Source organism: Phyllobates terribilis, unplaced genomic scaffold, assembly GCF_046119375.1.
Source record: "Phyllobates terribilis strain yellow unplaced genomic scaffold, ASM4611937v1 Scaffold_1__5_contigs__length_1240528914, whole genome shotgun sequence".
NCBI lineage: Eukaryota > Metazoa > Chordata > Amphibia > Anura > Dendrobatidae > Phyllobates > Phyllobates terribilis.
Window position 1 is genome coordinate 86672700 of NW_027362761.1, and position 21594 is coordinate 86694293.

Below are 21594 nucleotides of genomic sequence, written 5' to 3' on the forward strand. Positions count from 1 at the left end.
CCTGCCATTGGTTTTAAAGGTGTTCGAAGGTGTTCGACGAACAGTTCGACGAACAGTTCGGCGAACACACGGGTGTTCGACGAACCGAACCGAACTCGAACACTACGGGGGTGGCTCAACACTAATCAGGAAGCGTAAACCCATGTGTGGGTGTGAAAAGGTGCATGGGAATACACCTCCCATGAAAAGACACTGGATTGGAGTTTATATAACTCTGCTATCACTCGGTGTTGTTGAGAAGTCTGGCCCAATCCAGCCTTTGTTCATTTTTATAAGAGTCAGCCTGATAAAACGCTGGCGGCAGGGCAGGCCAGGACCTCCAAGGTATAGAGAGCCAGTTCATTCCACGTATCCAGCTTGGATACCCAATAATTATAAGGCACAGCGGAATCACGGAGGACGTTGGTACGGTCGGCAAAGTACTCCCTCAGCATCTTCCCAAACTTTTCACTCCTTGTGAGAGTACCCCGCGCCTCAGGGCCTGTCCGATGGGAGAGTCTCAAAAAACTCTCCCAGAACTTTGACAGTGTTCCACTGCCTCTGCTGGATTGAAGTTGTCTCTATCTCACCTGTACTCCTTGGTTGTCCAACGTAGTGTGCCCTCTGCCGCCAGCGTTTTCAGATGGGAATTTTTTTAATAGTTCCGCAACAAGTGCCTTCTGGTACAGCCCCATTTTTGTAGATCTGTCCACCTCAGGAATAAGAGATATAAAGTTCTCCTTGTAGCGTGGGTCTAGAAGTGTCACCAACCAGTAATGACTGTCACCCAAAATTTTGAGAACGCGAGGGTCACGGGAAAGGCAGCGTAACATAAACTCAGCCATGCGTGCCAGACTACTAACAGGCAAGACTTCTGTGTCCTCACCAAGAGGATGACTGACCATGCTCTCCTCCTCCTCCTCTCTGTCCTCTGGCCATCCACGCTGAACAGACGGTATGACAGCTGTGCATGTAGTACCATCTATAGTGCATGAAACTAGCTCCTGTCCATCCTCCTCCTTTTCCTCATTGTCACTCAATCCACGTTGGGATGAGATGAGGCTGGGCTGTGTGTAATCACCTTTTATAGTTCCTTGCTCCATCTCATCGTGCTCCGCCTGCATTGCATCCTCTTTGATTGTGAGCAGAGAGCATTTCAGAACACAGAGAAGAGGAATGGTGACACGAATTATGTCGTCATCGCCGCTCACCATCTTGGTGGAGTCCTCAAAGTTTTGGAGGATGGTACCTATGTCTGACATCCATGTCCACTCCTGAGGTCTTATGTGTGGAGTCTGAACTGAATACCGATGGCCTTGTTGATGCTGGTACTCAACAACTGCCCTCTTCTGCTCACAAATCCTTCCCAACATCTGCAGTATAGAGTTCCAACGCGTGGGGACATCACACACCAGTCTGTGAGCCGGAAGCTGCAAACGCTGCTGAAACACGGCAAGGGCGGCGGAAGCTGTAGCTGACTTTCTAAAATGGGCACACAGGCGGCGTACTTTAACAAGCAGATCCGGCAGCTCCGAGTAGGATTTGAGAAACCACTGAACCACGAGGTTTAGCACATGGGCCAGGCATGGTACGTGTGTGAGCTTGCCTCGCCTCAGAGCCACAAACAGGTTCTGGCCACTGTCACACGACCATGCCTGGCTGTAGGTTCAGCTGTGTGAGCCACAGATCTGCCTGCTCTTTCAGAGCTGTCCACAATTCTTCAGCACTGTGTGGTTATTCACATAAGCATATTAGCTTCAGTACATCCTGTTGCCGCTTGAACGAGGCAGTGCTGCAGTGCTTCCAGCTTGCGAATGATGTGGTCATTTCGGATATGGAGGCTGAAGAGGAGGGGGAGGCTGAGGAGGATGAGGTGCAGGAGTTGTAGACTGTGGGGGCAACTCTGATTGACCGAGGGCCTGCAATCCTTGGTGTCGGGATAGCGTGTTTCGTCCCAATGTCCGACTGGGTCCCGGCTTCCACTATGTTAACCCAGTGTGCCGTCAGCGAGATGTACCATCCCAGCCCACAAACACTTTTCCAAGTGTCCGTGGTTAGGTGAAATTTACCGGTAACTGCGTTGTTGAGAGCATGGCTAATGTTTTGGGATATGTGCATGTGTAATGCGGGGACGGCACACCGGGAGAAATAGTGGAGGCTGGGGACCGAGTACCGAGGGACGGCCGCCGCCATCAGGTTGTGGAATGCTTCCGTCTCCACGAGCCTAAAAGGCAACATTTCAAGCGCAAGCAGTCGTGTAATGTGAGAATTTAGTAGTGTGGCCTGTGGGGCATTGGCTGCATATTTGCACTTGCATTCCAAGGCCTGGGGTATGGACAACTGAACGCTGCACTGGGACAAGGAGATAAACGAGCTTCCTGATGCTGCTACTTGAGAGTGTGCAACGACAGGTGCAGGGCAGGAAGCATCTTCGCATGCACCATGGACAGGGGATTGGTTTGCATACACAAAAGAGGAAGAAGCAATGGTGCAACCCGCAGACACTGTTCCTGGACCCTGGGGTTCGGCCCACAAAGTTGTGTACTTTGATGCCATGTGCCTGATCATGCTGGTGGTGGACAGGCTGGTCGTTTTGCCACCCCTGCTGATGCTGGCCTTGCAGGTGTTGCAAATGGCCTTTTCGGGGTAAAAAAACAACCAGACTCGGGAAGACCTAAGAGTTGCACTGGCAACTTCCTTTATGTTCGTGTTACGGGGAACGGTTGCCTGCATTCTGCCTGCGGCCACCAAACTGCTTCTTCCGGCCTGTTGGGGTGCTCTGCCTACCTCTCCCTGTGTGTGTCACGCTGTCTCAGCGTACAGGGGGGTCAGGGGCCTGAGCTGACCCTAGACGGGGGCCCTAACTAATCCCTCAACCTGGAGGTACTGTTAATGGTACAGAGGTCCAGGCCGCCAGCGTAACCCTAAACTCCTGAATATCCCTGAACCTAAGTAATCTAGTCCTGAGAAGGACCCCGATCACAACAATGGGGAACAGGATAGAAAATGCCGAAAACACAGTCCTAGACAAACGAGACAGTACAAGGGGAAAACCAAAAACCACCTTGCATACAAAAACTAACACCACAATTACAGAGGGAACAACAACAGGTTAGGAGATAAATGATAAAGGGAGGAAGGGAACAAACCACACCGCATACTCCTCGCTCCGAACTCCACCAAACAACGATCCACTCTGAAGGTCTGCAAGAAATGCTTTCACCGACAACTTCCCTATCAGACCAGCAGGTATTTGAAGGAATCCCAATACTGCAGCATTAACTGCAGCTGGGCGAGGCTGAGCCTCGTCAAGCACAGAGAGAGAGAATTAACTCCCTCACAACCAAAAAACACAAAGCACCAAAAACTCAACTGCGAGAAGTCAGGCTGTGTAGTCGCGACGATCTTCGTTGCGACACACCCATGACAGTACCCCCCCTTCTACGAGGGGCCTCCGGACCCTCAGGGCCAGGTTTATCCGGGTGAGTCGTGTGGAAGGCCCGAATTAACCGGTCTGCGTTAATATCCGACGCAGGAACCCACATTCTTTCCTCAGGACCATACCCTTTCCAATGAACCAGGTACTGAAGGGACCGGCGACTAAAACGTAAATCGATGACTTTCGATACCTGAAACTCCAAATTTCCATTGACCACCACTGGAGGAGGAGGTAAAGGTGACGGTATCATTGGCGCCACATACCTCTTAAGCAAAGATCTGTGGAACACGTTATGAATTTTAAACGTAGGGGGGAGGTCAAGACGGAATGCCACCGGATAAATTATAGAACTGATCCTGTACGGCCCGATGAACCTGGGACCCAGTTTCCAGGAGGGAACCTTGAGTTTTATATTCTTGGTAGACAACCATACCCGATCGTTCACACTTAGGTCCGGACCAGACACTCTCCTCCTATCAGCCATACGTTTGTATCGGTTCCCCATAGTACTCAGATTATTCAGTACCCCTCTCCATACTGAAGCGAGTGATGACGAAAATCGTTCCTCCTCAGGAAACCCCGAAGAGCCCCCTCTACTGAAAGTACAAAACTGGGGGTGAAAACCATATGCCCCAAAAAACGGGGACTTACCAGTGGATTCGCTCCGCCTATTATTAAGAGCAAACTCCGCCAGAGGTAAGAAAGAAGCCCAGTCCTCCTGGTTCTCTGACACAAAACACCGGAGATATGTCTCCAAACTCTGGTTCAGACGTTCCATCTGACCATTGGTCTGAGGATGAAAAGCCGATGAGTACGAAAAATGCATCCCCCGCCGAGTACAAAAAGCCTTGCAGAATTTGGACACAAACTGAGACCCCCGATCCAACACCACATCGGAGGGTACCCCGTGAAGCCTCACAATCTCTCCAATGAACACCTGCGCAAGAGTTTTAGCATTAGGAAGAGCAGGAAGAGCGATAAAATGTGCCATCTTGCTGAACCTGTCTACTACAACGAGTATGACCGTTTTACCCAAGGACGGCGGGAGGTCCGTAATAAAGTCCATAGACAGATGAGTCCAAGGATGCTCCGGGATCTTCAAAGGTAAGAGGGCCCCAGACGGAAGGGTATGTGGGGTCTTAGAGCGCGCACAAACCTCACAGGACGCAACAAAAGTTACCACCTCCTTATGTAAGTTAGGCCACCAAAACCGACGCGAGAGGAGATCCACAGTTGCTTTACTCCCTGGGTGTCCTGCCAAAGCTGAGTTATGGTGTGCCTCGATCACCTTTTGTCGTAGCTGATCTGGAACAAACAGTCTCCCTGGAGGTCCAACAGGGGCGTCCCCTTGAGCCTCCAATACCTCCTCCTCAAGCTCAGAGCATACTGCCGACACCACCACCCCCTCTTGAAGGATAGGAACCGGATCATCCGTATTCCCGGTCCCAGGGAAACTACGAGATAAGGCATCCACCTTCACATTTTTTGACCCAGGACGATATGTAACGACAAAATTAAACCTGGTAAAAAACAACGACCACCTGGCTTGTCTGGAATTCAGACGTTTTGCGGACTCCAGATAAAGCAGGTTCTTGTGATCAGTGATGACGGTGACCGGATGGACTGCCCCCTCCAAAAAATGGCGCCACTCCTCAAAAGCTAACTTAATAGCCAAGAGTTCCCTATTGCCGACATCGTAATTCCTCTCAGCGGACGACAATTTTTTGGAGAAAAACGCGCACGGACGCCACTTACCAGGGGACGAACCTTGTGACAAAACTGCTCCCACCCCTACCTCAGAAGCGTCTACCTCTACAATGAACGGCTGTGACGCATCAGGTTGAATGAGTATGGGTGCTGAGGCAAAACATTTTTTCAAGGAGGAGAATGCTTGACAAGCCTTGTCAGACCACCTAGAAAAATCCGTCCCCTTTTTTGTCATGTCTGTGAGAGGTTTAACCATGGATGAGAAATTACGAATGAATTTCCGGTAATAATTAGCAAACCCCAGGAAACATTGTAGTGCCTTAAGATTCTCTGGCAGATCCCACTCAAGAACTGCCCGCACTTTCCCTGGGTCCATACGAAAACCGGACGCTGACACCAGGAAACCTAAAAACTGGAGTTCCTGTACGGCGAACACATACTTCTCCCATTTGGCGTACAGTTTATTATCCCACAAGATCTGTAACACCTGCCTAACATGCTCCTGATGAGACAGAAGATCAGGCGAGTAAATTAAGATGTCATCCAGATATATGACCACAAACTGACCAACCAGGCGGCGAAAAATGTCATTAACAAAGTGTTGGAACACCGCCGGGGCATTAGTCAGACCGAATGGCATGACAAGGTTCTCATAATGCCCCTCGGGAGTGTTAAACGCCGTCTTCCACTCATCCCCCTCCTTTATCCTAAACAGATTGTACGCCCCCCTGAGATCCAACTTAGAGAACCATTTGGCACCCACGATCTGATTAAAGAGATCGGGGATAAGTGGGAGTGGATACGGATCTCGGACCGTAATCCGATTAAGTTCACGGAAATCCAGGCAAGGGCGTAGGCCTCCATCTTTCTTCTTCACAAAGAAGAACCCCGCGGCCACCGGGGAAGATGAAGGTCTAATATGCCCCTTAGCCAGGCTCTCAGAAATATAATCCTTCATGGCCTGCCTCTCTGGACCAGATAGGTTATACAACCTAGATTTAGGTAACTTGGCCCCAGGGAGCAATGTTACAGAACAGTCATACACGCGATGAGGAGGTAGTTCCTGACACCCTTTCTCTGAGAATACATCCTCAAAGTCCGCCAGAAATGGAGGTAAGACCCTAGGAGTGACAGCACTTTTGACCGTATTCATGCAGTTTTTATTACAGAATTCACTCCATTGGCTTATCTCCCTGGATTGCCAATTAATAACCGGATTATGCTTAGTTATCCAAGGAAGGCCCAACACAATAGGAGTGGGAAGACCCTCCAACACGTAACAAGACAACAGTTCTTTATGTATCGCCCCCACTTGAAGATTTACGTTATGCACCACTTGCAAAAAACTTCCCTGACCGAGAGGCCTGGCGTCGATCGAAAATATGGGGATGGGTTTAGCCAACATATTCAATAGCATACCTTGAACCCGGGCAAACCGAGCGTCCACCAGATTAGCCCCGGCCCCACTATCTAGAAGAACAGATATCCTCTCAGTTCTCGTACCCACCACCACCTCCGCCGGTACGAGAAACTGAGACGAACCTAGGGATGAAATACCTACTCCCAGATTGCCGTCCACCACACAACCTGGGATCAATAGTTTTCCGACGACTCTTTACTCTGCAAAGGACGGGATGGACACCCCCCAATAAAATGTCCCTTTCTCCCGCAGAAGAAGCACCTTCCAGTCTTGTGGTGCACCGCCGGTCCCTCCTAACTGCATAGGCTCCTCTGGACTGACCAGGGGAACCTCCATATGAGGGGACCTTGTAGGAGGTGGAGTCATCCCAGGGGGCGGAGTTATCCCGCACCTCTCCCGAAGTCGTCTGTCGGTGCGAATAGCAAGGGCCATAGTGGCTTCCAGTGAGGCGGGAGGGTCATACTGTGCCAACACATCCTTTAATTTGTCAGATAACCCTTGACAAAACTGGCTCCTAAGAGCCGGGTCATTCCACTGTGTGTCCGTGGCCCACCTACGGAACTCCGAACAGAATTCCTCCGCCGGACGATCTCCCTGGTGGATACTATGTAACTTAGATTCAGCAAGGGAGATCCGATCTGGGTCATCATATACGAGTCCCAGAGCAGCGAAAAACCTATCCACTGACTGGAGAGCCGGGGAGCCTGGGGGAAGAGAGAAAGCCCAAGATTGTGGGTCCCCTTGTAGGAGCGAGATGACAATTCCCATCCTTTGCTCCTCACTCCCCGATGACCGAGGCCGCAGCTGAAAGTACAACTTGCAAGCCTCCCGGAAAACAAAAAACTTGTCCCGCCCCCCAGTGAACCTGTCAGGGAGAGCAACTTTAGGTTCTGGTCTGTCTTGCTCCAGAGGACACAAAACCTTGGAATTAACGTCCGCCAACTCCATGGACAAACTCTGCAACTGCCGAACTAGACTGGCTACTGGATCCATGGTGGTTGGAAAAAAAAAATTTTTTTTTTTCTATTTTTTTGTCGGTTGGTGAAAATGTCACGCTGTCTCAGCGTACAGGGGGATCAGGGGCCTGAGCTGACCCTAGACGGGGGCCCTGACTAATCCCTCAACCTGGAGGTACTGTTAATGGTACAGAGGTCCAGGCCGCCAGCGTAACCCTAAACTCCTGAATATCCCTGAACCTAAGTAATCTAGTCCTGAGAAGAACCCCGATCACAACAATGGGGAACAGGATAGAAAATGCCCAAAACACAGTCCTAGACAAACGAGACAGTACAAGGGGAAAACCAAAAACCACCTTGCATACAAAAACTAGCACCACAAATACAGAGGGAACAACAACAGGTTAGGAGATAAATGATAAAGGGAGGAAGGGAACAAACCACACCGCATACTACTCGCTCCGAACTCCACCAAACAACGATCCACTCTGAAGGTCTGCAAGAAATGCTTTCACTGACAACTTCCCTATCAGACCAGCAGGTATTTGAAGGAATCCCAATACTGCATCATTAGCTACAGCTGGGCGAGGCTGAGCCTCGTCAAGCACAGAGAGAGAGAATTAACTCCCTCACAACCAAAAAACACAAAGCACCAAAAACTCAACTGCGAGAAGTCAGGCTGTGTAGTCGCGACGATCTTCGTGGCGACCCACCCATGACAGTGTGCTGCTGTCCTCGCTCTGCATGTCCTCCTGCCAGGTTGGGTCAGTTACTAGATCATCCACCACCTCGTCTTCCACTTACGCACCCTGGTCCTCCTCCTGACTTTCTGGCAATTATGTCTCATCATTGTCCACCTCCTGTGACACTTTCCCAACCGTCGCCTTCATGTGACCATGGCTGCTCAAATATTTGGGCATCGCTACACACAATCTCCTCTTGACCCGCTTCAAGTGGACCAGGCGAGAGGCCCGAATCTATTAATGGAAACAAGAACAGCTCTTCAGAGTGTCCAAGTGTGGGATCAGTTGTCTCTGGGTACTCGGCATGGTGGGAGGAAGGAGGATCAGGGTGAGGAATATGCGGTCCAGACTCACGGCTTCTGAGACTTGACCATGTGGCGGACAGGGTGGTGGTGGTGGCTAAGTGACTGGAAGCATTATCCGAAATCCAACCAACAACCTTTTGACACTGCTCTGGGTTCAATAGTGGTGTGCTGCGGTCCTCTAGAAATTGGGACAGGAAGGTCAGGCGAGAAGATGTGGGTGTTTGTTGTGGCACAATTTCGGCTTGCCCACAGCCTTGTCCTCGGCCTCTGCATGCACCATTACCATCACATCCAGTTCCCCGTCCCTTGCCATGTGCCTTGCCCATTTTAAATGGAGGAGAGTATCTTCCACGCTCACTACAAATGACTGAGTTTGGAACAAATTTATATGTGATCCGTGCGACGGAGAAAACAGTGTTTTAAATACCTGGCCTGTAGGTAACTATTTTGAACAGCAATCTGGTGTCAATTGCTTCACTGACACAATGAAATTTTTTTTTAATGGAGGCCAGAAATGGCAAAATTTTCTGAAAACGTATATGTGATCCGTTTGACAGAGAAAACACAGTTTTAAATACCTGGCCTATAGGCACCTGTTTTGAACAGCAAACCAGTGTCAAAAAATTTGCTGACACACTGAAGAAATTTTTTAATGGAGTCCAGTAGTGTTGAGCGAGCATGCTCAACACTGCTCGGTACTCGCCCGAGCATCTCACTACTCGGGATGTTCGGCGAGCATTGAGCATTTTCGGGTTACTTGGGTGGGAGCTCGGGTCTCCGCCCTGCATGTTTGGCCCTCTTTACAGAGCCAATGAACATACAGGGATTGCCAGCCAGTCACTGTAATGGCGCAGCTATGTTGTTTGTGGGCATTACAGTGATTGGCTGGCCGCACAGAATCACCTTGAGTATTTAAAACCGGGCGCTGCCATCTTGGACACAGTCGCTCCAGATCAGACAGTGTAGGGTCAGTGCTGCAAAGCTAGGGAGAGATTTATACTGCAAAATAGTAAGTGTAGGGTCTCTAAAGCCTGCCAAATCAAACAAACAGTCGTTTTCATGACTAATATCCATTCCAGATATCAGGCAGGCAGGCAGGCTGCATAGGAGACGCTGTGGTTCTACCAACAAACACTGCAATACAGTCCTGTGTGCTCCTGCTGGTCAAATTGCTAGACTTATCCCCAGGTCTCAGGGGCCAGGAAAAATCCTTTTTTTTTTCAACTAAATCCTGTTTTTTATTTTTTCCTCAGTCAGACTGTACAAATACCTGTCTTATTAACCTTTTGGTATCCCCCCCTCACTTTGTGAGTGTTCAGACACAAATATATCTGTTTAAAAGATTCTGGTGTAGGCATGAGAACTAGAACTGTGTTTTTCCTATTCCACGGTTGAAATCTGGGTTTTTTCAACCAGTTTGCCTTTTTTCCAAAAAAAAAAACAGTTTGAGTGTGTCGCTGACTGTTTAGACACAAATATATCTATTTTAACAAGTCTGGTATACACTGGGAAATTATAACTGTGGTTTTGCAGTTCCACGGTACAAATCTCTGTATTATCCATTTTTTTGTCTTTTTTCCATAAAAAAAAAACATTTTCAGTGTCTCGCTGACTGTTCAGACACCAATATATGTGTTTAATAGAGTCTGGTGTAGGCCAGAGAAATAGAACTATGTTTTTCCTCTTCCACGGTTGAAATCTGGGTGTTATCAACCTGCTTGTCTTTTTGCCATGAAATAAAACAGTTTGACTGTGTCGCTGACTGTTCAGACACAAATATATCTATTTTAACAAGTCTGGTATACACCAGGAAATTATAACTGTGGTTTTGCAGTTCCACAGTTCAAATCTCTGTATTATCAATTTTTTTGTGTTTTTTCCATAAAAAAAAAACATTTTCAGTGTCTCGCTGACTGTTCAGACACCAATATATGTGTTTAAAAGAGTGTGGTGTAGGCATGAGAACTAGAACTGTGTTTTTCCTATTCCACGGTTCAAATCTGGGTTTTATCAACCTGCTTGCCTTTTTTCCATAAAAAAAAACAGTTTTAGTGTGTCGCTGACTGTTTAGACACAAATATATCTATTTTAACAAGTCTGGTATACACCAGGAAATTATAACTGTGGTTTTGCAGTTCCATGGTTTAAATCTCTGTATTATCCACTTTTTTTGTCTTTTTTCCATAATAAAAAACATTTTCAGTGTCTCGCCGACTGTTCAGACAATTATATATCTGTTTAAAAGAGTCTGGAGTAGGCCAGAGAAATAGAACTGTGGTTTTCCTCTTACACGGTTCTAATCTCCTTTTTTTTACCCTTTTGCCAGTGATAGTGCGAGTGTAAGCTATTTTACTTCATTTAAAATGGGCAAGGTGCGTGGCAAGGGACGTGGAACTGGACGTTTTGGTGATGGTGCGTGCAAAGGACGGGGCCGTGGCCAAGGTGAAAATGTGCCACAACCAACAGCCACATCTTCTCGCTCCCAGTTCTTGACCGAATTACTAGGGAAGCACAAAACAACAAGACCACTATTGCGAGCTGATCAGTGTGAACAGGTTATTAATTGGATAGCAGATAATACTTCCAGTCACCTGGGCATCACCACCTCCGGTCAGTCTTCCACACGGTCAAGTGTTAGCAGCCGTGAGTCTCGACTGCATACTCCTCCTCACCCTGATGCTCCTTCCTCTCACAATGACGAGTGTCGTCAGACAGCAATTGATCCCACAGTTGGACACTCTGAAGAGCTGTTCACTGGTCCATTTCCATATTTGCGCCCCTCGCCTGCTCCGCTTGAAGTCGTGGAAGAGGAGATCCCATGTAGCGATGGCCAAATATTTGAACAGCCACGGCCACAGGAAAGCGACGCTGGCAATTTGTCACAAGAGATGGACGATGACAAGACACAATTGCCATGAAGTGAGAAGGAGGACCGTGGTGCGGAAGTGGAAGAGGAGGAGGTGGTGGATGATCTAGTAACTGACCCAACGTGGCAGGGGGACACGCAGAGCGAGGCCAGCAGCACAAAGGGGGAGGGAGGCAGAGTACCCCAACAGGCAGGAAGAAGCAGTGTGGTGGCCGCAGACAGAATGCGGGCAACAGTTCCCCGTAACACCAACACGAGGGATGTTGCCAATACAACCGGTAGGTCTTCCAGAGTCTGGAATTTTTTTAAAGACTCTCATGATAACTCCAAAAAGTCCATTTGCACCACCTGCCAGGCCAGCATCAGCAGGGGTGACAAAACTACCAGCCTGACCACCGCCAGCATGATCAGGCACATTTCAGCAAAGCACACGACTTTGTGGGGCGTACCCCAGGGTCCACGACCAGTGTCAGCGGGTGTCACCACTGCTTCTTCCACTGTTGTGCGTGAAAGAGAACCCCATGTTGTGCGTGCAAGGCAATCCCCTGTCCGTACTGCATGCAAAGATGCCCCCTCCTCTCACTATTCACTTGTTATGGCAGTTTCTCAAGAAACAGCATCAAGGTCCACGTCCACGTCCCACCGCAGCGTTCAATTGTCCATATTCCAGACCTTTGAATGAAAGTGCAAATTCGCAGCCAACGCCCTACAGGCCACAGTCCTAAATTCACACATTTCATGACTGCTTGCGTTGGAAATGCTGCCTTTTAGGCTGTTGGAAACGGAATCCTTCCGCAACCTTATGGCTGTGGCCGTCCCTCGGTACTCGGTCCCCAGATGACACTATTTTGCTCGGTGTGCCATCCCCGCACTACACAAGCACGTGTCCCAAAACATCTGCCGTGCCCTCAACAATGCAGCTACTGGGAGAGTCCACCCTACAACGGACACGTGGACAAGTGCTTGTGGCAAGGGACGTTACATCTCGCTGACGGCACACTGGGTAAACATAGTGGAAGCCGGGACCCAGTCGGACCTTGGGACGGAACACATCATCCCCACACCGAGGATTGCGGGCCCTATGTCAGTTAGAGTTGCCCCCACAGTGTACAGCTCCTGCGCATCATCCTCCTCCTCCTCCTCATGTTCAGCCTCCATCTCAGATATCACCACATCAGTTACAAGCTGGAAGCACTGCAGTACTGCCTCAGCCAAGCGGCAACAGGCTGTGCTGAAACTCATAAGCTTAGGTGATAAACCTCACACTGCTCGTGAGTTGTGGACAGCTGTGAAAGAGCAGGCAGATCTGTGGCTGAGATCACTGAACCTACATCCAGGCATGGTCGTGTGTGACAATGGTCGTAACCTGGTGGCGGCTCTGAGGCGAGGCGAGATCACACGCGTACCATGCCTGGCTCAAGTGCTTAACCTCGTGGTTCAACGGTTTCTTAAATCGTACCCCGAGTTGCCAGATCTGCTCGTCAAAATACGCCGCCTGTCAGCTCATTTTTGGAAGTCGGCTACAGCTTCCGCCGCCCTTGCTGTGTTGCAGCAGTGTTTGCAGCTTCCGGAACACCAACTGGTGTGTGATGTCCCCACACGATGGAACTCTACCCTCCACATCTTGCAATGGATTTGTGAGCAGAAGAGAGCAGTTGTGGAGTACCAGCTGCAACAAGGCGGTCGATATTCAGATCAAACTCCACACATGAGAACTCAGGAGTGGACCTGGATGTCTGACATATGTACCATCCTGACAAACTTTGAGGAGTCCACCAATAAGGTGAGTAGCGATGACGCCGTCATTAGCGTCAGCATTCCACTTTTCTGTCTTTTGCAACGCTCTCTGCAGAGAATTAAAGAGGAGGCATTTCAGCTAGAGTATGATGAGATGGATCAAGAAGCTGTAGTGGGCAATTACACACAGCCCAGCCTCATCTCATCCCAACGTGCATTGGGGGACAATGAGGGAGAGGAGGAGGAGGAGGAGGAGGAGGAAGAACAGGAGCTGGTATCATGCGCTGTAGACGGTAGTACCTGTACAACTGTCATATTTTCGGTTCAGCGTGGGTGGCCTGAGGACAGGGAGGAGGCGGAGGAGAGCATGGTCAGTCGTCATCTTGATGAGGACACGGAAGTCTTGCCCATTACCAGTCTGGCACGCATGGCTGACTTTATGTTACGCTGCCTTAACTGTGATCCTCACGTTGTCAAAATGTTGGGTGACAGTCATTACTGGTTGGTGACACTTTTACACCCCCGCTACAAGGAGAACTTTCACTCTCTTATTCCTGAGGTGGAGAGGTCTACAAAAATGGGGCAGTACCAGAAGGCCCTTGCTGCAGAACTGTTAAAAAAATTCCCATCTGAACACGCTAGCGACAGAGGTCACAATTCGTTGACCAACCAAGGCGTACAGGCAAGAGAGACGCAACTCCAATCCAGCAGAGGCAGGGGAACACTGTCAACGTTCTGGGACAGTTTTCTGAGACCCGCCCAGCTTACAGGCCCTGAGACGCGGGGTACTCTCACAAGGAGTGGAAAGCTTCAAAAGATGGTGAGGGAGTACCTTGCCGACCGTACCAGCGTCCTCCGTGATTCCTCTGTGCCTTTTAATCATTGGGTATCCAAACTAGATACTTGGAATGAACTCTCTCTGTATGCCTTGGAGGTCCTGGCCTGCCCTGCCGCTAGCGTGTTATTGGAGCGTGTTTTTAGTGCCGCTGGGGGAATTATAACTGATAAGCGCACTCGCCTGTCAACTGACAATGCTGAAAAGCTGACCCTTATCAAAATGATCAAGGGCTGGATTGGGCCAGACTTCTAATCACCACCAAATGACAGCAGAGTAACATAAAGTCAAATCCACTGTGTTGTTTCGGGAGGTGTATTCCCTTGCACCGCTTCACACCCACACATGGGTATACGCTTCCTCATTTCGGCTGTTTTTTGCTCTTCTCCTTATCCTCAGCCTCCACCACCACTATACCAGCAGGGTGACCGTGGTCCGTGTTGTCAGCATTGCAAGTTCCTCAGTCCTAATTTTTGGCAGCTTTTGCTTGGAAGGCATAGACAAAGACTATGGGAGACCTACTCCCCAATAATGGAAATATTGTTTTTAATATGTTGTACTGCATGGCTCTTGTATGTGGCATTAAAATCATCTTGTTAAGCTACTGTGACCACCATGTCTCTTCCGCGGTGCATTGATATTGTGTTTTTATTCCACTGCGACCTCCACCACTCTTCCAAGGGGCATTAAAACCATCTTGTTAAGCTACTGTGACCTCCACGTCTCTTCCAAAGGGCATTAAAACCGTCTTGTTAAGCTACTGTGGCCTCCACGTCTCTTCCACGGGGCATTGATATTGTCTTTTTATTCTTCTGCGACCCCCACTACTCTTCCAAGGGGCATTAAAACCATCTTGTTAAGCTAATGCGACCTCCATGTCTCTTCCAAGGGGCATTAGAACTGTCTTGTTAAGCTACTGTGACCTCCACGTCTCTTCCAAGGGGCATTAAAACCATCTTGTTAAACCACTCTGAACTCCACAGCTCTTCCAAGGGTCACTGAAATGTTTTTAATTACCTCTAACCTCCACAACTCTTCCAACGGGCATTGCATTTCCTCCTAATTATAGTCATCTTTTTCTTTTCAATGCATAGGCGAACACTAAGGGAGACCCACTCCTCAATAATGCGTATAAGGTTTTAAGTACGCTGTAATCCACGTCTGTTTCAAGGGGCATTGCAGTTCCTCATAATTTTTGGAAAGCCTTCCATTCACTGCTTAGTCCAACAGTGTACAGGAGATCCAGTTGCTATAAATGGAAAAAACAGATTAGTTAAGGCCCTCTGACCACCATGTCACTTCCAAGGGGCTTTGGAGTGCTTCAAAATTTTTGGTAGGCATTGCACTCACTGTATGCCCTATAACTGTGTATCCGAACCGCTCCTTTTGGTACAGAAACATATCCTACAAGACATGTGTGGTTGACTTGCCTGATATTGATGTGAATGGTCCCTGTTCCTCCTGCTCTTTCTCCTTTGCCACCACCTCATCCATCATTCATCACCTGAAGCTTTGTTTTAACGGTCATAGAACTGGGAAAGTAGCAGGAAAACATCCAGAAATCCTCGGAGGAGGTAGTATATGCGCCAAAACGCTGAAAACCTCAGGCCTAGCCGCTACTACATACATGCGCTTGCATTCCAAGGAACAGAAAGCTAAGGAGATGGATGGCCTCATGATCATGAATAATTTACTCGTTGTGAAGAAGGCCGATGACTGCTGATGTCTACCTTCTGAAATTTGTGTTGAAGCATGATTGACCCAGGACCCGCAATCCTCTATGTCTGGGGGATGTGTTGCATCCCAGTGTCCAACTGTGTCACGGCTTCCACAATATTAACCCAGTGTGAGGGCGTCAGTGAGATGGACCATCCCTAGCCACATTCACTTGTCCACGTGTTTGTGGTTAGGCTGTCCTTCCCTCTAAATCAGACCCGGGCAGGGGGCGGCCCGCCGGCCGCATCCGGCCCGCCGGCTGTCAGTGACCGGCCCGCGGAGGCACTCCGGCAGATCAGCAAGGATGCATGATCTCACCTTGTCTGCCGGGACTCCTCCGGTTCCTTCCTTCTGCCGTGACTTAGAGACACGCCGGGCGCTTGATAGACACGCCGGGCGCGTCCTCTCTGATGCTAGGTGGCGGGTCTAGGAGGCGGGGGCAGCTCGCAACCTCTGAAGCTGGGATCCCTGGATGGACTGAGGCGGTGACTCATCCCGTGCACCGCTGACAGAGCAGCGGCTATGTAAGTCAGTGCGGGGATAGGGGGGCTGTGGTGGGGGCCTTGGTGCTGCTCCAGAGCCTGCAGGGCAGGCATACTGTATGGTCTCTGGAGCATGTGAGTTGGGCTGTGTTACACTGGTTATGAAAAGGAAGGGGGGAATGTTTCTGTATGTGACCGGCCGCGGGACACAGCTCACCGCGTCTGCCGGGACTCCTCCGGTTCCTGAGGAATGATGAGTACACGTGCTTCCTCCCCTGTCCCCTGCAGCAGCCACTCTGTTCTTCTGACACTCGGGCAGACAATTCTTCCAATGGGAGTCCCGATTCTCTGCCCGAGTGTCAGAAGAACAGAGTGGCTGCTGCAGGGGACAGGGGAGGAAGCATGTGGTATGTGTGTACCACTCCTGTTCTCATGATACATCAGGAACCACAGGAGTCCCAGCAGACGCAGTGAGCTTTATCATCCTTGCACCAGAGTAGACCCTGACATCTGCGGGTCACAGTTAGCCCTTAAATATGTCAGCTAACATTAAAAAAAGGAAGATTGATGCAGAATGCAGAGTTTTTAAAAAGGAATGGACTTCTAAATATTTATTTACTGAAGCCAAAGGTAAAGCTGTATGCTTAGTTTGTGGAGAGCAGATAGCTGTGTTTAAGGATAACAATTTAAGTCGCCATTATGAGACTAAACATGCAGAGAAATACAAGAACTTGACAGAGGCAGAGCAGGCACGGGCATCTGAAGATTTGCTATCAAAACTGCAAAGGCAGCAAGGATTTTTTACAAAGCTCCACACATCCAGGGATGCAGCCGTCAGGACAAGCTTTGTAATATCCCACAAAATTGCAAGAAACAGTAAGCCATTCTGTGAAGGGGAGTTCGTCAAATAATGTTTGGTGGACTCTGCAGCGATAATTTGTCCTGAGAAAAAAGAAGCATTTTCAAATGTGCCCTTCTCCAGACGAACCGTAACAAGACGGGTAGAAGACATTGCGGGGAATTTGGAGTTTCAGCTGAAAAACAAAGTTGATGATTTTATTTTTTTTTGCATGGCTCTGGACGAGAGCTGTGATATCCGTGATACCGCCCAGTTACTTATCTTTGTACGCGGAATAACAAAAAAATTTGAGATGACCGAAGAGCTGTTAGCTTTGCGATCAATGAAAGGTACCACAACAGGGAGTGATTTGTTCACCGAAGTAAATGCATCCATGGACAAACTGGGCCTAAAATGGAACAAATTAGTAAGTGTTATAACCGATGTCTGTCCAAATATGACAGGGAAAAACGTTGGACTTTTGAAGCGGATGCAAGATAAAGTGAATGAAATAAACCCAGAACAGAAATTGATATTTTTGCATTGCATTATTCATCAAGAAGTGCTGTGCAAGTCGGTGCTAAAAATAAGCCATGTTGTTGATGTTGTAACTAAGACAGTTAATTTTATCAGGGCAAGAGGGCTGAATCACAGACAGTTTGTTGCACTGTTGGAGGAGCAAGAAAGTGAACATAGTGACATAGGCTACCACACCGCTGTGAGATGGCTCAGCCTTGGAAAGGTGCTTAAAAGAGTATGGGACCTGAGAGCTGAGATTCAGGATTTTTGTAAGATGAAAGGCAAAGACATCCCAGAGTTCTCAGATAAGCACTGGATGGCAGATCTGGCCTTTGCCATTGATGTGACTACACTAATGAATGAGCTAAATAGCAAGCTCCAAGGCAAAGGCCTCTTTGCACATGAAATGTTCAGCTTGGTGACAGCTTTCATGAGAAAGATGAAGTTTCTTTCTAGCCAATTGAAGGACAAAATTCTCACTCACGTGCCAACACTGAAAGAAGTCACACCATCAGCTGATCACCTCGACAAGTATTCATCCATGTTAGCGGCTTTATATGATGAATTTTCCAGAAGATTTGAAGACTTCAAAGGAGTTGAGAGTGAAATGCACACGATTTCCTCTCCCTTTGCATGCTGTGTGGATAATGCACCCAGTGATGTCCAGTTAGAACTCATTGATCTGCAGTCTGACAATCTACTGGCAGAGCTTTTTAAATCAGTATCACTGCTGGAGTTTTATTCTTCTCTCAAAGAGGAAAACTTTCCAAGCATAAGGAGGCATGCTCAGAGGATGTTGGTTCTCTTTGGATCTACCTACGTATGTGAACAAACATTCTCACTGATGAAGTTCAACAAATCCAGATACAGATCCTCTCTCAGTGATGATCACTTGTGTGCTGTTCTTCGCATATCCACCTCAGATATTGAACCTAACTTCAATGAACTTGTTCAGGCCCAAAACAGGCTAGATTACTCTCATTGAAGATTTTCATGTTATTGAAATGTTTAATTTTCTGTTCTTTACGAACTTAAAGGGATGCCGTTCGTTAAAAAACTAACATGATATCTTGACCTAAAATAGCAAGTTTTTTCCAAACACTGTTAAAGTTAACAATTTTCTAAAGTGAACAATCACAAGCTGGTTGCAGTTCAACATCTTATCATTAAATAATGATGTAATTAGGTCCTCCGTATTTTCATTGTATTTTAAATCTTGGCATTGTTTAACATACTGTTTGTTTATGAAAAGATAGCATATGTATATATACAGTATTGGGTAGAATGGAGTTAATTATATTAGTCCGGCCCTCTAAAACCATCCCAATTTCTCATGCGGCCCCCTGGCAAAATTAATTGCCCACCCCTGCTCTAAATGCACTGGAGAGGGCACAGGTAATGTTTTGGTATGCGCACTTGTGTATAAGGTGCACCGGAAAAAATAGGGGCAGCTGGGACCGGTTATGGACACCCGGCTGCCCCCAGGTGGCTGGGGACCGTGTGTAGGCACCTGGCCGCGGGGCGGCTGGGGACCGAGTATGGACACCCGGCCGCCCCCTGGCGACTGGGGACCGAGTGTGGACACACGGCCGCCGGGCGGCTGGGGACTGAGAATGTATACCAGGCCGCTGATGCAGCCATGACATGTTGGCCGGCGTCTGCCTCCACAAGCTTAAAAGGCCTCATTTCAAGTGCAAGCAAGCTAGCATTATGGTATTGCAGCCTGGGGGTGGGTGGGTGGCAGGATGCACACTTACGCTTGCTTTCTAAGAAAACAAAGCAGATGCTAACTTCTATCATCATCATGCTCCTCACCTTGGCACTCTCAACTCCCCTGATGGAGAAGCCAGGGCCCACCGGAGGAGTCTGGATGTCTGGTGGGCTCGGCCAATGCTTCCCTAAAGCAGGCCAGGCTAAGAAAAGTGTGGGGAAGGTTACCGGGACAAATAGGGGTGGCTGGGGACCGAGTATGGATACCAGGCCGCCGACTCAGCCATGACGTGGTGGCCAGATTCCGCCTCCACATGCCTAAAAGGCTCAATTTCAAGTACAAGCAAGCAGTATATTATTGCAGCCTGGGGGTGAGTGGGTGGCAGGCTGCATTCTTGCGCTTGCATTGCAAGGAATGGGGGAGGTACAATTGAACACTGCCCTGGGATAAGGACTTGCACGGGGATAGTTGCAAGTCTGCATCTTCTGATGCGGTAAGGATGACTTCTGATGGGCACACTTTTAGGCAGTGACCTAGGTGTCAGATATGATTCCAGGGGTCTTCCCCATGCTGTTCCCATGTCTTTTCAGCAGTGTATGCATGTGTCACACAGCACATGACTAGATAAAGTTGTAAAATGTTAAAATGACATTTCCCTGTGAATGCATTTGTCATGATTGAAAGCAATAAAAAGTGCAAAAACGCATAAAAAATGCTACTTGTGAACATATCACAAGGTGTGGAGGAGTATTTTTGTTTTTGGTTATTTATTTTACATTATACACAAGTGTTTACCCTGGAAAGGATGTTCCTTAACATATTTCACAGGAAAACAGTTTCCGTTTAGTTTTTGAACGTTTTATTGTGAGCCCTTAAAAGTGGCTTAATACCTCTGACCACGTTGTTGACAGCAGTGACCTGGGGGTCAGATATGCTTCTTGGGGCGATCCCCATGCTGTCCCCATGTCATTTGAGCACTGTCACTATCGTTTTGGGCACTTTTTAGGCTTTCTACAGACTGCCGGGGGTACCGCCGCAAAAATGCTCGGGTCTCCCATAGACTAACATTGGGCTTGTTGCTCGGGTCGAGCACCCAAGTGTCACGGTGAGCTCAGCCCGAGCTTTGATCACCCGAGCATTTTAGTGCTCGCTCAACACTAGAGGCCAGAAATGGCAGTATTTTCTGAAAATGTATATGTAATCCGTGTGTTGGAGAAAACACAGTTTTAAATACCTGGCCAGTAGGTAACTATTTTGAACAGCAATCTGGGGTCAACTGCTTCACTGACACACTGAAATTTTTATTTAATGGAGGCCAGAAATGGCAGTATTTTCTGACAACGTATATGTGATCCGTGTGATGGAGAAGTCACAGTTTTAAATACCTGGCCTGTAGGTAACTATTTTGAGCAGCAATATGGTGTCAATTGCTTCACTGACACACTGAAATTTTGAGGAAGTGGCAGTGTAGCCACGAAACGCGTAGGCCAAGGAATAAAGAAAGTTTTGGTTCATCATTAATCCTTGTGTGTCTCTGGACCAGCGCGGAGGATCAGCCCAGCTTCTTATCTCCTCTCATTTGTTCACCGCATCAATGGGAGAATGGATGGAGCCATGTACCGTAAAATCCAGAGTGACAACCTCCTTCCCTCCGCCTGGATATTAAAAATGGGTTGTGGCTGGGTCTTCCAGCAAGACAATGACCCAAAACATAAAGCCAAGGCAACAAAGGAGTGGCCCAAAAAGCACAGTAAGGTCAAGGAGTGGCATAGCCAGTCTCCAGACCTTAATCCCATAGAAAACTTATGGAGGGAGTTGAAGCTCCGAGTTGGCAAGTGACAGCCTCAAAATATTAATGATTTAGAGATGATCTGCCAAGAGGAGTCGACCAAAATTCAAACTGACATGTGTGCAACCCTTATCAACTACAAAAAACATCTGACTGCTGTGCTTGCCGACAAGGGTTTTGCCACCAGGTATTAAGTGTTGTTTGCCAGAGGAATCAAATACTTATTTCTCACTGCAAAATGCAAATAAATTTATCTAACTTATACAATGTGATTTTCTTCATGTTTTTGGATATTCTATCTCTCAATGTTAAGATTAATCTACCCTTAAAATTATAGACAGTTCTTGTATTTGTCAGTGGGTAAACTTACAAAAACAGCAAGGGATCAAATATCTATTTCCTTTGCTGTATGTTGACACATAAATAATATAGGGTTTTTAGGCGAAAATATCTCCAGAACTCTCCAAACTCTCACACATAGCCCCCATTTTATATTTTTAAAATTCGGAGTAAAATGTAAATTTAAAATTAAAAGCATGTAGAATTGGGATT

The 21594-nt window shown here is 48.0% G+C and overlaps 1 protein-coding gene across 1 annotated transcript; it reads left to right on the forward strand.

Annotated features, from left to right (window-relative positions):
• Positions 1–17336: 17336 nt before the first annotated feature.
• LOC141271429 (general transcription factor II-I repeat domain-containing protein 2B-like) lies at positions 17337–18527 on the forward strand. The gene has a single exon (XM_073681763.1). The coding sequence runs from the start codon at positions 17337–17339 to the stop codon at positions 18525–18527; it is 1191 nt and encodes a 396-aa protein (XP_073537864.1).
• Positions 18528–21594: the final 3067 nt, after the last annotated feature.